This window comes from Oculina patagonica, chromosome 2 (genome assembly GCF_052425735.1).
Source record: "Oculina patagonica isolate OP01 chromosome 2, crgOcupat, whole genome shotgun sequence".
Taxonomy (NCBI): Eukaryota; Metazoa; Cnidaria; class Anthozoa; order Scleractinia; family Oculinidae; genus Oculina; species Oculina patagonica.
The window spans coordinates 6,711,002-6,732,338 of record NC_135759.1 but is presented as its reverse complement, the minus strand read 5'-3'; the positions used below and the strand labels follow the sequence as shown (position 1 = coordinate 6,732,338).

The 21,337-nt window shown below is 40.7% G+C and overlaps 1 protein-coding gene and 1 pseudogene across 1 annotated transcript; both read left to right on the top strand.

Annotated features, from left to right (window-relative positions):
• Nucleotides 1-488: 488 nt before the first annotated feature.
• On the top strand, nucleotides 489-20,510 carry LOC144637889 (uncharacterized). Its single transcript, XM_078496981.1, has 10 exons — nucleotides 489-571; nucleotides 1,697-1,816; nucleotides 3,500-3,571; nucleotides 3,735-3,806; nucleotides 8,988-9,059; nucleotides 9,251-9,322; nucleotides 14,637-14,708; nucleotides 15,392-15,463; nucleotides 19,954-20,025; nucleotides 20,435-20,510. Exons 1-10 carry the CDS (start codon nucleotides 489-491, stop codon nucleotides 20,508-20,510), a joined length of 783 nt encoding a protein of 260 aa, XP_078353107.1.
• LOC144637899 (uncharacterized) lies at nucleotides 10,390-12,178 on the top strand (annotated as a pseudogene).
• Nucleotides 20,511-21,337: the final 827 nt, after the last annotated feature.

The window sequence follows — 21,337 nt, the reverse complement described above, 5'->3', positions numbered from 1 at the left end:
ATCTTAAACGGTAAGACATTTTGTATACGCATTTATTTATTGATTTCCTTTCTTTTTCGATCTTTTGGTTGAAATTGAAATTTCGACATAACATTTTGCGGGTCCACTCGACTCCAACCCTACTCAGGTGAATCCACAACTAATAGCGAATTGTGCGAGTGACATCACGATTCAAACAAGACTCAGACAAACAAAGAATACTTTCTAAATCAGATATGCTTATGTCCGATCTCATCGCATAATTCTAATTGTGAAGCGCACTGAGCTTTGTAAATGCGCTATACAAGAGCCTATAACATTCATTCATTCAAAAGACTTTAAATGAAACGAAAACTTCGCCTCGGGTTTCTTTTTATTTCTCTCAGAACATGCAGATGTTCTTTTAGCCTCGTGGCGGTTATATTCATTTGCATTCTAGTTTCAGACCTCGCGCGTTTCGCTTTGAAAATTGTATAACAAAATTCATGATCAATTACAGAAAAAGACACATGAAAAGCTGGCGTCAATATGTTAACTCTATCCATTTCAACGGGAAAAGTGACGGAAGAGTGACGTGGAGTATAAAAGAACAGTATTGACGCTTCGCGGCACTAGTTCGCCATCCCGTGGTATCGGTCAGTATAAAAACGGGCTACGAGCTACGGATTGGATGCAAAACACAAATTAAGGTAAAAAAGGTCGGCTAACGACTGAGGATAAAATTAGGACTTAACGTACAAAATCCATAAGAACGCGAACTGAAAGTTCAAAGCGCATCACCATTTAATTCTAACAGTGCTTAGTCGACTTTTGTCGACATTTGGAGGAGCAGTCAATAGGCCTTATGCATGATAACGTCATTAGCTCAAAATTCACCACCAAGCCTCGTTTGCGCGAATTATTCTCAACCCTCTGCCACCTTCACGCAGTTTTCACGTGGGTATTCTTTTCATCTTTGCTGCTTTGGGAATTCGTTCACGATAAAATTTACAAGTTTGCACTTCGAAAGCGAGGCTTGGTGGTGAAACTAGCCGGTCTGACGTAAACATGCATAAGGGCTATTTGAAAGTCAGCAGATTTTGATGATAAGCATCTGATAGAGCTAGGTTTGACCTTTTAACAGAACTTTTCATTTTGCGTATGGGTTGCATCCTTTCAGAGCTTGTTGAGAAAAAGTCAATCACTTTTGTTGGTATAAGAAGGACGGATACAGTGAAAGGAGTGGAAATAACAAAGCCGAGAAAACCAAAAAGAAAGCAGCAAGAAAAAACTGGAAACGATTTTGCAAAAAAAAAAAAGAAAAAGACAAATTTTGGCTTATGCGCAAGCGACAAGTACAATTTTGTACAGTTTCCCATGAAATCTTCATCAAAATCTTGCTGCATTGTAGAAAAGTGCTTTTAAGCACAGTAGGGAAATCGGATCGTAGTACCAAAATTCAGTTATGGCAGAAAAATGACTATAAATGACGTGTAGTTCCATAATATATGGAAGAGAGAATTTTATGTGGGTCCACTATTTGGTGTATATAGGACACGAATTTATTCCCGACATTTAGCACTGAAAGGGTTAATTGAAAAGGATAATTCCCTTCAAATTGTGCTTCTTTCCGTTGAAATCCATTTTTGAAGCAAAAGCAATGTGAAACAGGCAAAAATTGGCGATAAAGCAATCTTGGATACTTTTGCTTAATGCAAACTATTATTATTACTTTCAGATTGTCCTTGCGAATCTATCTCATTGGAGTCAAGAATTTGTCAATCGACTTAGCTGTTCTGGAAAAATGGTGCCACTTGAAGAACTTATTAAATGCGCACCATTATCTACTAACTGATCTGTAAGTAATTAATTTGGCGAAAAATTAGACATTTACCTACTTATCGTCCGTGATGTTATTTAAATCAAATTTAGAATATAACTGTTATCTCGGCCCAGTCGCTACCTGTACTGGGCCGAGTGATGGCGGAGTGTGGGGCCAAGCAGAAACCGTCCGCCATCTTCAAGTTATTTCGAGGCGACATATGGCCGATAGTAAATTTAAATATCTTCGAAAAAGGAGAAATAAATAATCTGCAAGCTCTGGGGAAGACACTGTGGCCTTTCCGGAACTTAAAAGGCCTAAAGATACAGAGACATTTCACTTTTTACAATAACAAATTAAATCCTCAACACCGAGCACTTATGGCACTTATGCTATGCTCCAGTGCTAGAATTTGGTTCCTCTAATACTGTTCTATTTTTCATGCATTTATTGCTTTGCCTGATCCAGATAATGGAGACTTTGAAATGTGTCAATTTAACCTTCTTCATATAGGGCGTTTGTGGATCTTTTGAGACCGAGGGAGGGGGAAGAGTCCCCCCCCCCCCCCCCCCGTAACTTCCAGTATATTTAAGCAAATCACAGCGTTTGGTTGAAAATTGAAAAAGTTATTAGCGTTCAAAGTCAGCGCGGGCACTTGACACGCAATGAAATGTCATTTAAATTTGCTTTCTGCTTTCGAAACCTTGTTTGCTGCTTGGAATAAATGACTGAATTTATCTAAGAGTATAAGGAGATGGTCATATTTTGAGGAAATGGTTTTTGGGACAACAGAGGTAAAAAAAAATATTCGAAATTCCTTCACGCTTCTTGGCCAAAAAATTTTTTTGCTTATTTATGCAAATTAAGTTAAACATTAACTTAGATGAACTGTAGTAAATTCAATATATCATTTTTTTATATTTCATATTTTAATAATAAGGAACATTTTTGCTTAAAACTTTTTCTTATAACCTTAAACATCTGTGAAGCTTGTTGCTTTTTGTCCAAAATATTTGGCATATTTATGCTAATGTATGCTAATTAAATTAATATATTCAAAACTATTATGGGTTGTTTCGGAAAAAATTTCAAAGCCTGTTTCTAAGCTTTCAAAAGAGGTATGTCTTTCTTCTCAGTTGTAAATATCACATGAGAAAATAAACTAGGTCAAAGGTCATCAATTTTGACAGTTTTTTGACAGGTACAGGAATTAGTGAAATAAATTCCTCATCTTGAAGTTCTTTCCTTACAGAGCCGTACTTTTTAGCATTTCTTTTAGTTTATGCCAAATTTTCTATTTTTCTGCCAGATTTATGTGGAATTGCTTTCATCGTCACGGCGGTGCTTGCAACAAATTTTACTTGAACTCGTATAACATGAATTTTGATTGGTTCATGTGTTGTGAAATGCACGTTTTGAGAAAAAAATTTAATCAAGAAGTAAATAAACCAAATCCTTTTTATTTGTCGATTAATTTTTGAGAAATATTTTATTAAAGCAATAGAGGACTTTTTTCCGTGTTTACATAGCCTCATCTAAACACTCGGGTGGTTGGGAGAATCCTCAAAAGTTATGCAAACCCTCAAGTGCGTCTCGGGTTTGCATAACTGTCTCGTATTCTTTCAACCCCTTTCGTGTTTATATGAGGCTCTGTAAACACGGCAAAAAGTCCTCTATTGCTTAATGATTAATTAATTACATATCTGGGGTCTTTTACAGATATTTATCTTCTAATGCTATTGCGTCCCTTCCTGAAGAAACTTTTAACAACCTGACAGCTCTAACACGACTGTAAGTGAAATGAAGCATTTCGAAATACGACACAACCCTTTTTAAGTCATGCGCCTCGTTCTAATAAAGGAAATACGTTTACAAAGAATCCAATATTTGAATCCGATTTTTCTTGCTACACATTGTGTCGCTGTGAAATTGTAAATCTTTTTTGCACATACAGGGATTTATCATTGAATGCTATAACGTCTCTTCCTGAGGGAATATTTTCCAACCTCACAAAGCTGGAAAAACTGTAAGTAAAATAAAGCATCTCCAATTCACAGATGTTCACATACGTCTAAAAGTTATTTTAGTCATACGTCAAAACTCTGACATAATGAATTCCAAAACCTGTAAAGTAACACCACAGGCAGACAAACCTCTGTGCTTGAGGCCGCCTGACCTAATAAGTGTCACGGTATGCGCTATTAGATCCCATACGTTCATTGTAATTTTGTAACGATTGTCCTCGGCCTAATTTAACTGATCGCAAAAAATGCTCCATAAAATACTGAATTTTGCATCTTTTGATCCCAAACTTTGATCTACTGTAACCAGATAAATAAAGTTCACTAACCTTTGATTTTTTGATTTTTAGGGGGGGGGGGGTGGGGGGGGGGGTGTGGTGTTTGTTGGGGCCGCTGTCAGCAGACGGCTAGTAAGGAGTTAACGGCCTTAAAACTCCATAAAAACAATAAAGATCAGACAAACGATAAAAGGTTAGCCAACTTTATTTATCTGGCTTACGCACAGTAGATGCGCACAGTAGAAGAATTTTATAATAGTCTCCAAGGTGTTCTAGATCACATACCAAGACGAGACATCAAAATTCTTTTGGGCGACTTCAACGCCAAGATAGGTCCTGACAACACCGGCAAGGAGAGGGTCATGGGTTGCCATGGGTTGGGCTCCATGAGCGAAAATGGAAAACGGTTTACCGATTTTTGTGCTTTCGATGACCTAGTTATTGGTGGAAGCATTTTTCCCCACAGAGTCATTCATAAAGCGACATGGATATCTCCCGATGGTCGAACGGCAAATCAGATAGACCATATTACAATTGCCAGGAAATGGACATCGAGTTTGTTGGACGTGGGAGTAAAGAGAGGGGCAGACATTGCCTCTGACCATCATCTTCTACTGGGGACCTTTAAGGTGAAACTTAGGGCATACCGCGACTCTTCAGCTAGACCTCACTGTAAATACAACATCCTCAATCTCAGTTGCAGTGAAACAGCGAAGATGTTCAATTGCACAGTAAAGAACAAGTTCTCCGCCCTTGAATTTGTGGATGACGATATCAACAATCACTGGGCAGGACTGAAAAAGACGTGGCAAGAGTCATGCGATGAAGTCCTAGGTAGAAGGGCGAGTATCCGAAAGGAATGGCTGTCCAACGAAACTTGGTCTCTGATCCTGCAGAGGAAAGGTGTTAAGGAGGAGATCAATGGATGCAAAGAGCAGGCCACATAAAGGGACTTAACATCACGGTATTGGACATTAAACAAGGAGATAAGGAAGAGTGCAAAAAAGGACAAGAAAGAATTCTTCACTCTCGCAACTGAAGCTGAGACTGCAGCAGAGCAACATAACATGAAAAGGTTATACGAAATAACTAGAACGATGTCAGGAAAGAAAAGTAATCAGACAAGGCCAGTTAAGAACAGGGAAGGCGGGACCATCTCCACAGAGCCAGAGCAAAGGGCGAGATGGGCAGAACATTTCCATGACATCTTAAGTAGACCACCTCCTTCTGTTACGTCAGACTTTATTGAAACAAATGGACCCCTTCTAACTGTTAGCATCCATCCACCATCTAAAGCAGAGATTGTTAGAGCTCTGAAACAACTGAAGAATGGGAAGACAGCAGGACCAGACGGGACTCCGCCAGAAGCACTCAAAATCAATACTAACAGCACAGCAGAAATGCAACATCCACTTTTCCTTAAGATCTGGGAAGCAGAGAAAGTTCAAACAGAATGGAAGAATGGTTATGATATCTGGTGAAGCTGCCCAAAAAGGGAGATCTTGGACTCTGCAACAACTGGCGTGGAATTATGCTTCTCTCCATCCCAAGCAAGGTATTCTGCTGCATTATCCTTGAAAGGCTTAAAGATGCCATGGACAAACAACTGCGATGTAATCAGGCAGGGTTTAGGAAAGATAAATCCTGCACTGACCACATTGCCACTCTAAGGATAATCATCGAACAATCCAATGAATGGCAGACTCCATTATACATGAATTTCATCGACTTCGAAAAGGCTTTTGACAGTGTTGATAGGAACATCATCTGGCAACTCATGGAGTTCATCAAGCTGATACAGGACCTATGCGAGTCGTCATCTTGTCAAGTCATTCACAACGGAAAGCTGACAGAATCTTTCGAAATGAGTACAGGAGTTCGTCAAGGCTGTTTGCCGTCTCCGATGATCTTCACCATGGTTGTCGATTGGATAATGAGAGAGGTGGAAGATCAGGGTAAGACAGGAATCCAATGGACACTAACAACTCAACTCCATGACTTGGATTATGCAGACGATATATGTGACCCTCCACGGGAAAACAGGGACAAAGGTGATAGCACGCTCACAACACGCTTCCACTCTAAAACAATAGATTTCGATTTTAGCACGCTTAAAGCGTGTTCTGAAACTTGCCTTATTAGTAAAGCCTTTGTTTTACAGGACACACTAAACACAATAAAGCGTGCGTAGCCGAACAAAAAAGCGTGTCGAGCACACTGGGTGCTCGCCCACGCCTAGTGTGTTGTGCTCGCACGCCTAGTGTGTTGTGCTGACCTAGTGTGTTCAGCACAACACACTAGGCGTGCGAGCGAGCACTAAAAGCGTGTCCAATCTACTTTATAAAGAAGATCGTGTTGTTCTAACCTACTTCCTCGCGAACGAAAATAAGGAAACAACTTATGCTAAAAGGGGTTATGTCACGATTTCAATTCTCGAGAACATCCAGAAAGCTTCACTGTGTATAGTTCAGCAAAAGCTTCATCCAGTTTCTAGGATTCATTCTCTTGTTCAGTCTTTTATTGCTTTTCGCTATGTTTTAATTAGTTAGCGACGCCATTTTTTATCGCGGCTGGATTCGATTCCTATTTCGCGGCTTTTCTCTTCGTAGGAAAACTTTAAGAGAATCAAAAGAGCAACTGAGCCATGTATCAGCGCGCGCGATTGGGGCCCTAAGCTGGATTTCGACGCGTTCTGAGACAGGTGAACGACTTGAATACTGTTTACGCAGTCGTTCATACATTGTCTTATTTTTGATGTTAACACATGTAATTGTCAGTGGATCAGCTAGAGTCGCCTGAGTCGTCTTGCGCTATTTTAATTCAATAGTATTGTGTTGACGTCTAAACTTTTATTATTTTTCATACAGGGGGATCTTTTGTTGCCTGAGCAAATTAAGAGAGATACTAGAAGTTTAAACTTAATGGGCATTTGTAAAAAGTTTTCTTTTTTCTTCCAGACAAAGTTAAAGTAAGGAGGAATATTTTTTTACGCTCATTTTCATAGTTGTGATATAACACTGACGGTTAGTTTGATTCGGAAAAGCCGGAAAACGGTAGATAATAGCTTTAATTTTTGCGTTTTTTCCTCGTGTGCGTAGTTTGCCGAACATGATCTGTACTGAATGACTGTTGTTTCAGTCATAACCCTAGCGTGTTCTCGAGTGTTCGCGTGTTAAATCGCACGCTAAGCGTGACTTCGAGTCGCACGCTAAGCGTGACTTTGAGTCGCATACTAAGCGTGTCTTCTAATCGCACGCTAAGCGTGACTTCGAGCACACTTATCAAAACAAAAGGTTTAGCGTGCGAAACAAGGCTTGCGTGTCCTGCATTGTTGTAGTGATTAAATATGTGCATAACTGTGTCACAAGACACGCTAAGCGTGCTGTATTAGCGTGTTGTGAGCGTGCTATCACCTTTGTCACTGTTTTCCAGTGGAGGGTCACATATGCCTTCTTTCACAAAAACTTCAACATATGCAAGCCAAAACCAACAACCTGGCACAGATTGCAGAGACAACCGGCCTCAGGGTGAGCAAAGAGAAAACCAAAGTGATGCGAACCAAAAAAGCGCGGGAAAAAAAGTGAAGGCGAGGATCTGGAAGAGCCGAAGTTTATTATCGAGACATCAAGCACTGGAGGAACTGAGGAGGATGTGAAGTGCAGAATGGTAAAGCGAGACTAGCATTCAACATGCTTAGACCAGTCTGGAATGCCTCCTCGATTTCCACCAAAACCAAGTTGCGCATTTTCACTACTAATGTAAAAGCTACATTAGAGACATCAGAGACCTAGAAAGTGACACAAGCTCTATCAAATAAGCTACAAAGCTTTGTCAACAAGTGCCTCAGAAAGATCCTCAAGATTCACTGGCCAGAAAAGATCAGTAACAAAGAACTTTGGAGCAGGACAGGGCAAGAGCACATACCAACTGAGATAGCAAGAAGGAAATGGGCTTGGATCGGCCACACACTAAGAAACCAGGAACTGATACCACCAAGCAGGCCTTAAAGTGGAATCCGCAGGGTAAAAGAAAGGTGGGAAGTCCTGCTAAGACCTGGAGAAGATCAACTGAGAAGGAGTTAAAGAAAGCTAACATCAGCTGGAACGCAGCAGAGAAGGCGGGAACAAATAGAGTTCGGTGGCGAAGCATTGTTGACGCCCTTTGCTCCACCAGGAGCCTAAAGGAATAAGTCAGTCAGTCACGCACAGTAGATCAAAGTTTGGGATCAAAAGATGCAAAATTCAGTATTTTATGGAGCATTTCTAGCAATCAGTTGAATCAAGCCAAGGTCAATCGTTAAAAAAATACAGTGAACGTGTGAGATCAAATAGCGCGTCTCGCGGCCAACGCAGAGGATTGTCTACCTGTGGTTACACACCTTATTAGCGAAACAATCAAAACAGCTAAGTTCACTGTATTCATAAATAATATACTAATTTAACCCTTTAAGACACCTTGTAGTCATATTCTTTACTTTAGTACATGTAAAAGACGAGAGAACAATGTGTTGATAATGACATTAAATCTTGTTATAAATTCTACATTTTTAATCTTTCACCTCTGGATTTTCTCATGAAAATCGATATATTTCTATGAAATTAATAAAGAAATATAAAATATAAAACAAAGTGGTACTAGTTCTCACTTAGAAAGTATCCTGAGAATCTAATTTTTTGTTCAGTCTAGATGTACAAACTCCATTATCATGGCTACACCAGAATCGTGAGAGTTCAGTTACCGCCTCAAGATGTCATGAATATAATCCTAGCGAACTTTTTAGCATCCTAGAGTTAAAACCTTCTCAGAAGTTTCAAACTTCTTTCGGATAAAAGATACAACATCAGCGCACAAGTGTTAATAAAAGTTTAATTAAAATAATCATAAATGCATTTTTTTAATGCTTTACAGTGATTTAGATTCAAATGCCATAAACTCGCTGCCCGTAGGATTGTTCAATAACTTGGAGAATCTATGGTGGCTGTAAGTTAATTGTACTTCTACACACCGCAAGTAACATGTTTACTTAAGGAAAATGCAGGATCTAATATTTTTAGCAGGAAGTCCATTTAGATGCTGAGAGGATGTGATTTTCTTGCTTTCCTTTTCAGCAAAAAGTTGCAGTCTTAAGCCTTTAAAATAAGCGTTAATGCATTTTTGAATGCTTGTTACAGTGATTTATCTGCAAATGCCATAAAATCGCTACCCGTAGATTTGTTCAATAACCTGAAATCTCTTAAATTTCTGTAAGTAAAACGCTGCAAGTACTAGGCTTACTGAATGAAAATATGGGAGCTGATATTCTGGGAGGCATTTTATTTGGATGCGATATGGTTGTTTGTTGTAGGTTACCTGCTCAATATAATTTGCTGTCAAATGCCTTTAAAACAAGCATTTATGCATATTTGAATTGTTTATACAGAAAATTATCTTCAAATGTCATAACCTCACTACCCGTAGGAGTGTTTAATAACATGTAGTGTTTAATAACATGTAGTGTTTAATAACATGTAGTGTTTACCTCTAACATGTAGGAGCTGATATTCTGGGAGGCATTCTATTGATCTCTATTTGGATACGGCAGGGCTGTTATTTCTTGTTTCCCTTCTTAATAAAAGTTTTAGTGAGGACTAAAAAAAAAGAATATCTTTTCACAAACGATAATGTTTCCTGATTTTTGAGGGAATTCTTGACGTAATGCTTAGTACTGATTGAATAACAGAAACAAACGTCCATCATACTAGACTAAACATTATTGTGTGCATCACGCTTTGATTAAAAAAATAAGCTATTCTGTTTATTTTGAAAATTTCCTCCTCATTTTCGTTGCCGTTGCCGTCATCACTCTCATTTTTATTCTTATATGTGCCTCCCGCTTTCCGAACTTCCTTTTTTTAAATTCCGTTGTTGTTAAGTTAAGTGGCGTAACGTTGCTATGGGCCACATGAGCCATGGGATATGCGAGGATTTTGATCGAGGATTCGTCAGGCTGCGAATGAATCAGTGAGCTGTGCATAGTTGTGTGAGGTGAATAAGAACTGTCAAGAACTGTGAATTGCCAAAATGAGTTAACGGAGAGACGAAACCCCGCGACCTTTAACGTCGAACGAATCGACTTTATCCAAGTCAAGCAAGCTTTACAGTCTAAGAAAGAAAATGGAAGTCGAAAAGTAAGCTCTTGAGCTTAGAAAAGCTGAGCAAAACGTTGCAGATGAAATTGGCAGAGTGTTCAAAACCGAGCAACAATGATGTGCAAAGATTCTAGAGCTGAAAAAGAAAGCCGAGGAATTAAGTCTGGAATACAAGTTTGAAGATGACATTGCCCAGGATAAAGGTAAGTCGAATAAAGCTGATAGGGTGGTTTTCACTTGAGTGTCGAAAGTAAATTGCGTTTGCTTTGGTTTTGCATTACTACACTTAAAGATTGGTTTAGAAATCTCGCACCACGCTCTCAGCTAATCAGAAGTAAAACCAAAACCAATCGTGACTCGCTCGCGCACGTTTTCCCGCGCTTCGTGCCAGCTACATGTATCTGCTGCGAGTTTTGATTGGTTCTGTGTCCTTAATTGGCCAGAGTAATTACTTTGGTTTTAGTTTTACGATACTCAATTGAAAACTGCTTTAAAGAGTTAGATGAATTGCCTGCTGATAATGTGAGCGGCCGGGTCTCACGCTTAGACAAGAACAATGCTGAAAATGGTGTTATTGATGAAACCTCCTATCGTGCCAACTAACCTTGCCAAACCTGGACTAGGGAGATATGAATTAGATGAGCCCCGCAAAGATGTTTCAAGTGAATCTCTGGTCAACCTGATTTGAAAACGAGTGCTCAAGAGAACCCGAGCGTAAAGCGTATGTTGATAAAATATTTGAGATAATCCTACCAGCCTTTTTCAGAATCGTGAAACCAAGCGTGCAGAAATTCAACGGCAAACAATTAAAGTTTAACATTTAACGCGGCAGTGGAGGTTGATAGTGGGAAGGATTACGATGCACCGCGTGGACTGCGTTCAAGAAGCGTTTTGGTCGTGTGGATACGGTTCTGTAAGCCGCAAAGAAGCCGCTTTAACCAATTTTCAGTCATGGGTGAATAACATAGTGGGGAGATTCTGAGCTGATAGGCGTTTTCAAGGAACACAAGTGTGTTCATGAGCTTAACTCACAAATCCCCGAAGAATGTGGTGCCAAACGTCCTGCATGCCTTTGCGGTAGATGGGGCGAATTTTTCGAAGGGAAACTAAAATAATTGACCTGGGGTTAGTTTACAAGTTGGCTGAAACAAGAGGCGAAAATTTCTGAGTTCAAACTGTGATTGATGTCGGTGAAGAAAGAGTAGAAGCTTACAGGCCTATTTAAATGTGACAGGCTTAAGACCGCTGACAAAACTACACCTGGGTGTCTGCAGGGACCACAGGAAAATCCTCACGCAACAAATTACCCAATTCATAAGTCGACTAATCATGCTTTATGAGAGGTACAAAGTTTGAGGGAAGGTCGACAATTGAGAAAGAGAAAGTTGTGGAGAGACACAAGCTCTGCTTTTGCTGCCTCTTACCTGGTTATCGTCTGAGTAAATGCTATAGTAAGAAAACTTGCAAAGCTCGCATCTGTGATGTGCGCAATCATACCCTTGTACATAAAGTTGACTGGAAACTTATTGAACGTGCGAAAGCAAACCGTGAATCTGAGATAGCGCCCTCTTTCCAGGAGGACATAAGCCCGCCACCAAATCAGCCCCTGGAACCGCAAGTCAAGCGCCATCAATTAGCGTACGTATGTCTTGAGACTGGTGGTCGTGCATCAGTTGAAGTACTTCCTGTAGTCGTTTTTGGGGGAAACAGGGAAGCAACAAGTGATGACATTGCGTGACTCGCGCTGTAATGCTTGGGATTCAGGGCAAGGAGGCAGATCTTGAAATACAAGGAGGAAATGCGCAGAAAGTTTTTACTTCCCATCACATTAAGAATTGCAGTGTTGCGCGAGTCGGCGAAGGGAACATAGGGTATTTCTTGCGAGATGTGAAAACAATTCCTAACCTGAATGGTCCGGATCAGAAGCTGAGGTGGACAACTATCAAATATGAGTATCAACACCTAAACTAAAGGAGTCATGAAGGAGTGATGACGCGGGGAGTACAGTATTGTTGCCGGAAAGGGACGAGTTTCAACGAGTGGCATCTTTGAAGGCACAGTCTATATGCAGGCGTGAGCTCATGGGAGCACTCGCAGCATTGCGTTTAGCTGAAACACTGTAGCAGAGATGATGACAAAGATAGAAAAGATAACCTTCTGAAGTGACTCAACCACAGTCCTACATTAAGGAATAAGCGTAGCCGAGTGGTTAGAGCGCCGGACGTCGCGGGTTGAAGTCTTGTTCTGACCACTAGCTGGTGTTGTTCTTGGTAGCCCCAAGTTCATCTCCTTGGCTGCGTTTGTAAATAGCCAACTGGTCTGCCTCCTGCCAGTTGGCTGTTATGTTTATTTACACTACGTGTTTCACATTGGCCCTGAAACGCCCCATTGGGGGAGTTGTCAATTTAATATACAGTGAAACCCCGGTAACTCGAACTATGAAGGGAAACGAAAAATAATTCGAGTTAGCGGGGTTTCGAGTTATCGGGGTCGATTAAATATTCAATTTGCCAAGTTAATAATTGATAGTTTATCGATTTTTCAGCACTTTAGTACAGAGAACAGTGTAAATTAAACTTATCTCGTCAGAAACTCTCACACGATCATACATTTTTGTGATAAGAGTGGAAAATGACTGTCAGATACGTGATCTATTCGTTGCTTTAATTAAAATCAAATTGCTGTAGTATTATTTAGTTTATATCCTTGCAACCAAGCAAGGCGTACTATCTCAGAGATATAATAAACGGATTACACGACAAGAAGGGCTTATGGGATATCAATGGGCGTACGTGGCGAGCTGCAAGAACCACAATTTGTGTTATCGGGGTAAATTTGACCGAAATTTTGATCAAGGGAAACGAAATTTAGTTCGAGTTAGCGGGGGTTTTCGAGTTATCCGAGTTCGAGTTAACCGAGTAAAAATGACTGAAAAGTGGGTTCAACTCCAAGGGAAATAGAACTAAGTTCGAGTTAACGGGGTTGTTCGAGTTATCTGAGTTCCAGTAACCGGGGTTCTACTGTATTATTAATATTATTATCATTGGATTCACCAGACGAGCTCTACTTACAAAGTATTCGTTGGCAACCGGGTATTCGAGATTCATTCAATCATGACCAACCTTTAGCCATACTATGGGTGAGCACATTGAATTAAAAATATGTCCCCACAGAGAGCAATCCTGCTGATGATGTCATGTAGAACTCAGCGTGGACCATCGCTAAAAATGATGTGTCAAACATCATGTATGAAGTAGAAGAGCTGTGACCAGAGAATAAAGACAAAGCACCCTGTGGGAAAGATAACGAGATGAGAAGAAGAAACGATGGGCGGGGGCATCCCAGCAAAAAAAACAAGTAAAGAGTACCTACCTAGCATGAGAGAAAGGAAGAAGTGGAAAAACAAGAAGCAAAATCTCAAAGAAGGAGATGTTGCACTAGTTGCTGAACCGAACCAGCTGGGAGGTGAATGGCCATTGGTTAAAATCGTGTTAAACGATCGTGGACGGTGCGAGATGGTTGGAGCAGTTACAGTGCGTATTCAGACCGGAGTGTACAAGAGACTTATAACAAAACTGTGTTTAACGTTAGTCTAGAACTGTAATGGTCTCAACATTGTGTCTCGACAAGGGTCGGGGATGTGCCTCACGCTTTTCGAACTTCCTTTTATTTATTTCCGTTGTTTAGTTAACTGCCGTTACGTTGCTATGGGTTGCGTGAACCAAGTGGGGTGCGAGTTGTGTGTGTTTCTAGGTTCGTTGTAAAATGTCACAAAAAACTCAAGTTTTGGAGTAAAGTTGTGTTTCAACAAACCAGTAATAGTGGTGTTGCACCGTCGCCCCGCGACATCATCCTCGCTTTATCCTTACTTCGCCCTTGTCTTCATGGTCATCTCCTCTTCATCTACATTGTCATCATTTCTCATTACCCCTTCCTCACCCTTCACAGCGGTCAAACGCAAAAGTTGACGTCACATCCGGTCTTCGCCACCTTGAACTTTTGACTCGAAAGTGGGCAAACTTTTGAAAGAAATTGTTAAAGAAATAGTACGGTGAAAGAACAATTCAAGCTGGGAAACTCAGTGGAGATGAACTATCAAATTTCCAATCCATAAGAGGCGAATAAACCTTAACTTTCCAGGGACGGCGTTAACTTTTGGCTTTAAAGCGATTTTTTTGGAAAATTTAAGACTTTGTATGGAGAATTTTGGCGGGAATTGTGCAGGAACTGCGCACGCGCGCTGCGTTTACCGCTGTGTGTCCCCACCCCAACCTAACCATAACAAAAACCTCACCTTCGCCATCTCTATCTCCATAAATCTTCTCCTCTACAAACCTAACAACAACTTTTCCTCACCCAAAACTCCATACGCTCTTTGTTTCACCCACTTGCCTTTGCATTCGCGCTCCTCATTTTCATTTTATTTCAGGTTTTTATCCAGAAACGACATTTCATCTCTATCGTACAGTTTGTTTAACGCCTTGACCAATCTTTATCACCTGTAAGTTAAATATACTTTACGAGCATTATAAACATCCAGTTATCAAGGTCTTGTCCATAAAATTGGTGTCATTTCTACATAAAAGGGACCACTGTTTGACTCTGCCATTTAGGCAATTTTCATTTTGAAAACAAAAACAAAAGAATCCTATTTACAGTTTTCAAGTGTATTATTAGACTTGTTATTGATCTGCTTTGGCTCCCAGTGGAAATAACGAATGGCATGCATTTTCTCGATGTTTCGGCGTAATATCGTCCAACTTTTCGGACTGTTTAGATCTTTTTTACACTTCCGATCTTTTACTCTTTTAAGCAAAAGTTTAAGCTGATATCACCATTAAAAGAAGTGAGTATTTGGTCAAGAAAGCTGTCACAAATATGGGGCAGTTGAGGTGGAGAGAGTAATAGACATGATTGAAAATTATAACGTTACTCTGGTTAAAAAAGTTTGAAAATGTCCGTGAAATTTCGTAAAAAGTCCCAAAGTTTCTGCTAAAACTTGAGCCTTCATCAAAGCAAAGTGACGAGGAATTTGTAAAAAGCACGTTTTTTATGGTATATAAATCTAAGGTTATTATGTTTTGTCCCCCAGGGGACACAAGGTCATGTGACAAGTTTCTGCACAAAACGAAGAGTTTGCAACACCAACAATAAATCTGTTATCTTCGTTTAACTTATTCACAGAGATATTTCAGGAAATAAAATTTCATTATTACCAGACGGAGTGTTTGCCCCGTTGAAAAATCTACGGAGGCTGTAAGTAATAAAAAAATATTTTAAGACTAAAAACCCCAGTTTAGGAATGAACGTTTATTCGCTTGTCTCACGAGAGAATCGCTTTGAGATGTTGAATGTGACGTTTCGACCGTAATACTGCTAGTCTTCATCAGGCCATGAGGTCGATTGTTTACGCGTCGCTATTTAGGCACGTTGGTTCGCTGCTATTGGTGCATTTCGAGTCTCATTATTATTCCGACTCATAGATGTTGTTCCCTCATAGGCCGGCATTGTAGTTGAACGGCTGTTGTGTTTTGTGATCGTAGCTATCCATGCTTTAGGAATTTTCATTCAGCTGTCTCTATTGATGTTATTAGGATGAAGTCTTATTTTGATAGCCTCTTCGACCCTGCGTATGTATCGGGTCACGAGGGTAACGATCGATAAACGTGATTTAATTACGTAAAGGAAAATGCCCCGTTTCATTTGTATGCTCCAAATTTAGGGAGGCTTGTGTACGAGCAAGCCATATGTCACTGTAATGATCTTTTATCCTGTCTTGCAACGTTCTCCCTGTTTTCCGGATCCCTATATATACTTTGCCGCATTCACAGGGAAACTTGTAGACAACCCAACGAGTTAACAATCGACCTCATCGCCTGATGAAGACTAGCACTATTGCAGCCGAAACATCGCGATCAACATCTCAACGCCACTACGTCATTTATTATACACAGCGGTTTCTATGGGCGCGCATGCGCTCGAACTTTGTCTGTTCCATGTGCTCGCTTTAGCTGGCTGTATGATTCAAATTAACCCTTGAGTAAACGCAGAGTTTATTCCTCACTGGTGTGGTGGCAGCGGTGGGATTCGATCCTTGGGTATTGGGGCTTCAATTAGACATTTTGCCCCCTGTATCATTCAATCGCCCCACTCCACTGAGATACTCACCGACAGCCGACCTCGTGTTCAAGCTTACGAAAAAGCTCCAGAGAGGTGAATTCTCCGCTAGTTCCCGGGTAACCGCCTTCATGTCAACGCTAAGCCGCTATTCTGTCCACTTACGTCATATTGCTGGTGTTGAGAACCTACCCTCTGATTATGCAAGCCGACACCCCAAAGAATGTTTGGATTCTAGTTGTCAAATCTGCAAATTCATTTTCGAGCTCGATGTTTCCGTTATTGGCAGCCTTTCCGTTAGCGATGTCCTCCAAGGCTCTGTCAAGATGCCCTTTACAAGCCGTGCTGCTTGGCAGGCTACCCAGCTGGAATGTCATCACCTCCGGAGGACACACTCTCACCTTAGCCAAGGTACCCGACCCTCCAAGAAGGCCACCAACATTATTGATGTGAAACGCTACCTTAAGGACGTCGTAATTGCTGCTGACGGCCTTCTCGTTGTGCGAGACCATCAACCATTCCAACCTCCTCGTGAGCGACTATTTGTTCCCCGCTCTGTCCTGGACGGCCTATTAACCTCCCTTCACATCCACTTTTCTCACCCTTCAAAGTACCAAACCAAGCGTCTCTTCACCAGATACTTCTTCGCCCTAGATGTTGACAAGGCCATCGATCTTGTATCTTCCTCCTGTCACACCTGTCAGTCCTTAAAGTCAATCCCCAAACACTTCCAGCCCCAGTCATGTAAAGAAGCTCCTCGGTCCATTGGCGTTTCATTTGCTGCTGATTTTGCACGACGTCACCGACAATTGATCCTTGTTCTACGAGAAACTGTCTCCTCGTACACTTTGACCACCCTTATCAAGAGCGAGAAACAAGAGGATCTCCGCAATGCCATCATAGTCCTATGTTCCCAGCTGCGTTCCTTACAGGATGGCAGTACAACTGTCCGTGTTGATCCTGCTCCTGGTTTTTGTGCTCTTGCCAACGACCCAATCCTCCTCTCCCAAGGAATCTCCTTGGAGATCGGCCGGGTCAAGAATCCAAATAAGAATACTGTAGCTGAACGTGCCATTGAGGAGCTCAGTTTGGAACTCTTCAACTTGTCTCCCGAGGGAGGACCTGTGTCTGACGTGACACTCGCACTAGCCACTGCTAACACGAACTCCCGCATCCGACGTGATGGCCTTTGGGCCCGCGAGGTCTGACTCAACATGACCAGCTAACTGGCCAGCAGTTACCCATAGTTGACCGTAAAATCATCCTTAGTCAGCATTTTTCCCGCCAGCAGAACCACACACCTAGCTAGTGCAAAATCTAAAGCGCGTGGCCGCACCGGATTACCCTCGGCTGCTTTCTCTGTTAGTGACTTAGTCTTCTTGAAGGGTGACAAAGACAAACTAACAGCTCGTGAGAAATACCTCGTGGTCAGCGTCAGTGAGGAACTTTCATGTGAGCTCCGGAAGTTCACCACCTCCCAGTTTCGCAGCAAAGTATACATTGTGCCTATGTTCGATTGTTATCCCGTGACCCCTACAGTTCTTGTTCCGTCACCACAGGGTCTCATCCGTGGCCTTGACAATCCCTCTGCTTCAGACTCTGATGAGGGCAACGACCCTGTCATGCCACCAACAAAACGCTCTGCTGTTCCCACACCTTTTCAAGTGGTTACTGCGCCTCCAGCCTACAACAAACCCGCGGTTCCAGAACCTGTGCATTATGTTATATTTGTCCAGGAACTTCCTCCAGTTCCTACAGACATTGTCCCAGCAACCTGCATTCCAGACCCGTCTCCAGTTACTTTTGCTGCACCTCCACAACCACCTGAATCTGCTGTTGCCATTCCCCCGAGAAGGCCTGGCCGTTTTGGCACAATCCAGACTGGGTCTTAGAGTAACACTGACTGTGTCCCTATACCTTATACTCGTACTGTTATTTTAGTTGTTTTATTTAGATGGACAAGTCTTAGGGACAAGAGACTGCACCCGTTGTACGTATGTTAGTTATGTTCAGAAGGCACATCTTACATTGTTGTAGTTGTTCTAGTTCAGACCATGTATGTTACTTTACATAGTCAGTTGTTTTGCATGTACATTCAGTTTACTTCTGTGCTTGCCCGCTAGGCCACAGAAAGACAGTCAAGAGCCAACCACGCCACTACGTCATTTATTATACACAGCGGTTTCTATTGGCGCGCATGCGCTCGAACTTTGTCTGTTCCATGTGCTCGCTTTAGCTGGCTGTATGATTCAAATTAACCTTCGAGTAAACGCAGAGTTCATCCCTTACTGGCGCAAAGCGAATCTACATGGGACAAACGAATAAACGTTCATTCCTATCTTACACCACGATGAACAATAGTCACATCTTTATTGACAAACTCCAGTTTGGTTTATGTGTTCAACAGAGTGTTACGTTTCTTAGCAGGACCAATAATGAGCGAGAGGTATTTCAACATATAAGCCGATCGTCTCACGTGGCTGTGTAGCCGCGCCTTTAGCCGCACCAACCGTACGAGCTGAGCTTCGTCCCAATCTCCCGGACTTCTCTCCAGGGGCCCGTTTATCGGAATTCCCGAAAATTTTTCGCACCCGACAGGCCATAACAAAATCTCAAACCTTATTATTACAGAGCTGTTTTATTCCGTTATATTTTTCATATAAACAAAGGTTTTGTTCATACAAAGTTTCAAGCCTAAATACTTCTCTGTCTTAAAAATACAAATCATTTAAATCGGTTTTACGAGCCTGAAAAGTTTTCGGGGCTTTTGAGAAACGAGCCCCAGGCCCTTACGATTCGGAAAATTTAATCTATGAAGCAGTGCATATAAAGAGAAACTATCAACGCCATGTCAAACCATAACTGTACCTTCCACTTCCATGTTGTCTTTAGAAAAAGTAGTAACTGTTTTTTAATAAAAATATAGTCCAAAATCAGGCTACAACGTGGGTGAAAAAGAATCTTTATTTACGTACATTCCGTACGTTCTGATCATGTTACCGATAAGAAATAAGACTAATATAAATGGCAACCTTACAAAAACATCTACCAACAGGCAAATTTCTGTTTCTCTACGCCGCCTTGATATTTAAACGCAAGATGTAAGCTGGCCATTTCAAAATGGCATATGCATGACCACTATCCTTTAAATGATAAAACAGCTATTGAAGTGACTTACTATTTTTGTCGCAGTAAGGCAAAAACACTTCTGTGTTTGTTCACGTGATTAATTAATTATGTGATCACTTAAAGTTTTGTACCAGAGGTATTTTATGTTAAGGGTAACTTTTTTGTGGTGTTGTATCCTGCTTGGAATCAAAATTAAACAAAGGTATTTGACATTCAATATTTTTCAGTTGCAAACGATTCTGGGAAGGTTCTTTATTTAAATTATGTATTGTTTTTTATGATGATGTTGATGATTTTAATTATAATTATAACATTTAAACTATACCCTAACGACATAACTTCATTTGATAAACGTTTGTTTTTAAAAGCATTAACCATAAAACGAGTACAAGTGGAATACTTTTAAATATGTATAGGTTCTTTTGGTTTCTTAAGCAGTAATAGTTTTAACATTTAATTGTTTTTATTCATTTTAGTTATGTCTTCGTTCATTTCTATAGGAATGTTTCTTCCAACGCCATCACATTTCTACCTGAAGGAATATTTAAGAACCTCACTAAACTACACAAATTGTAAGTGCGTAACAATTTCATTTGATGTATGTCAAATCAGCCAGCCCAGGAAATAAAAGCTGATCCAGTATTCAACTTCTCTTGCATAAAAGTGATTTTATCGCCCTTTTTAGAGTTTAAGATAAGTGGACGTCAAAACTGGAGGCCAGAAAATCTAATCAGAAAACTTTCCTGAAAATTTTAACTAATGAAAAAACGTACGCTTATCCTGGATTAGCTTAAACAACCACGTTTTAATGATGACATTATCCAAAACGTGCGGTAACGTTTTTATCAACATCATCATCATCATCAACGTCATCATCATCATCATCATCATCATCATCATTATTATAATTTCTGTTATTACTATTCCTAAGACAGCGAAATCTACTATAATGACTTTATTCTTTTTGCATCTCGTTTGTAGTGATATTTCTGGAAACAAAATTACATCTTTACATGACGACGTGTTCATTGGGATGAAAAGTCCGAATTCATTGTGATATGTAAGTGCCTACTAGAACAGTAGCACTAACAGTCTATAACCTTAAGTTAATTAATCTTTGACTTTTCCATTGCTATTTCCTTCGCTTTGACAGGCGTTAACCATCAGACGATGCTTAATTTCTACCCTATGGATTGTTTCTCAAACTTGCAATTCTTGATAGGTGAAAGCTCACCAATCTCGAGCCTCACACAGCGTTCAAACGCAGCGTGCGTGCACAGTTCCATCCAAAACTGCTCCAAACTGTTCCATACAAACCTCTTAAATTTCCAAAAACTTTTGCTTTAAAGCAAAAAGCTTAAGTTAACACCGTCATTAAGAGTTAAATGTTTATACGCCGCTTGTGCATTGGCAATTAATTTTGTGACCCTCCACGGGAAAACAGGGAATAAGGTGAACGCACGCGCACGGCACGTTCGCACGTTTAAACAACAGATGCGTGTCTCAACACGGTAGCAGCGTGTAAGTCACTTTCCTCATTAGTAGCAAACCTATTGTTTTTCCTTGCACGCTAAAAACAAAGCAGCGTGTTAAAGGAGAAGTATCCAAAACAAGAATACCGGGTGAGGGAGGAGGACGACTGGTGACACGTAAGTGTAATTGATAAAATGAAAAACGGGAAGTTTTGGTGAAAATAGTCGAACTTTCTCATGGAAAATACTTCCGGTAGGAAAAAGTGAGAAAGCTCGAACGAGGGGGGTTGACACGGCCATCATGTAACATTGCACGCAAACGGGACTGTGTAGATGACCGTGAGAAGGTCACGAAACACGATGACCGTGTCTAAAGGAGAAGTTCACTCAGAAGGTCATTTATTTTCATTAC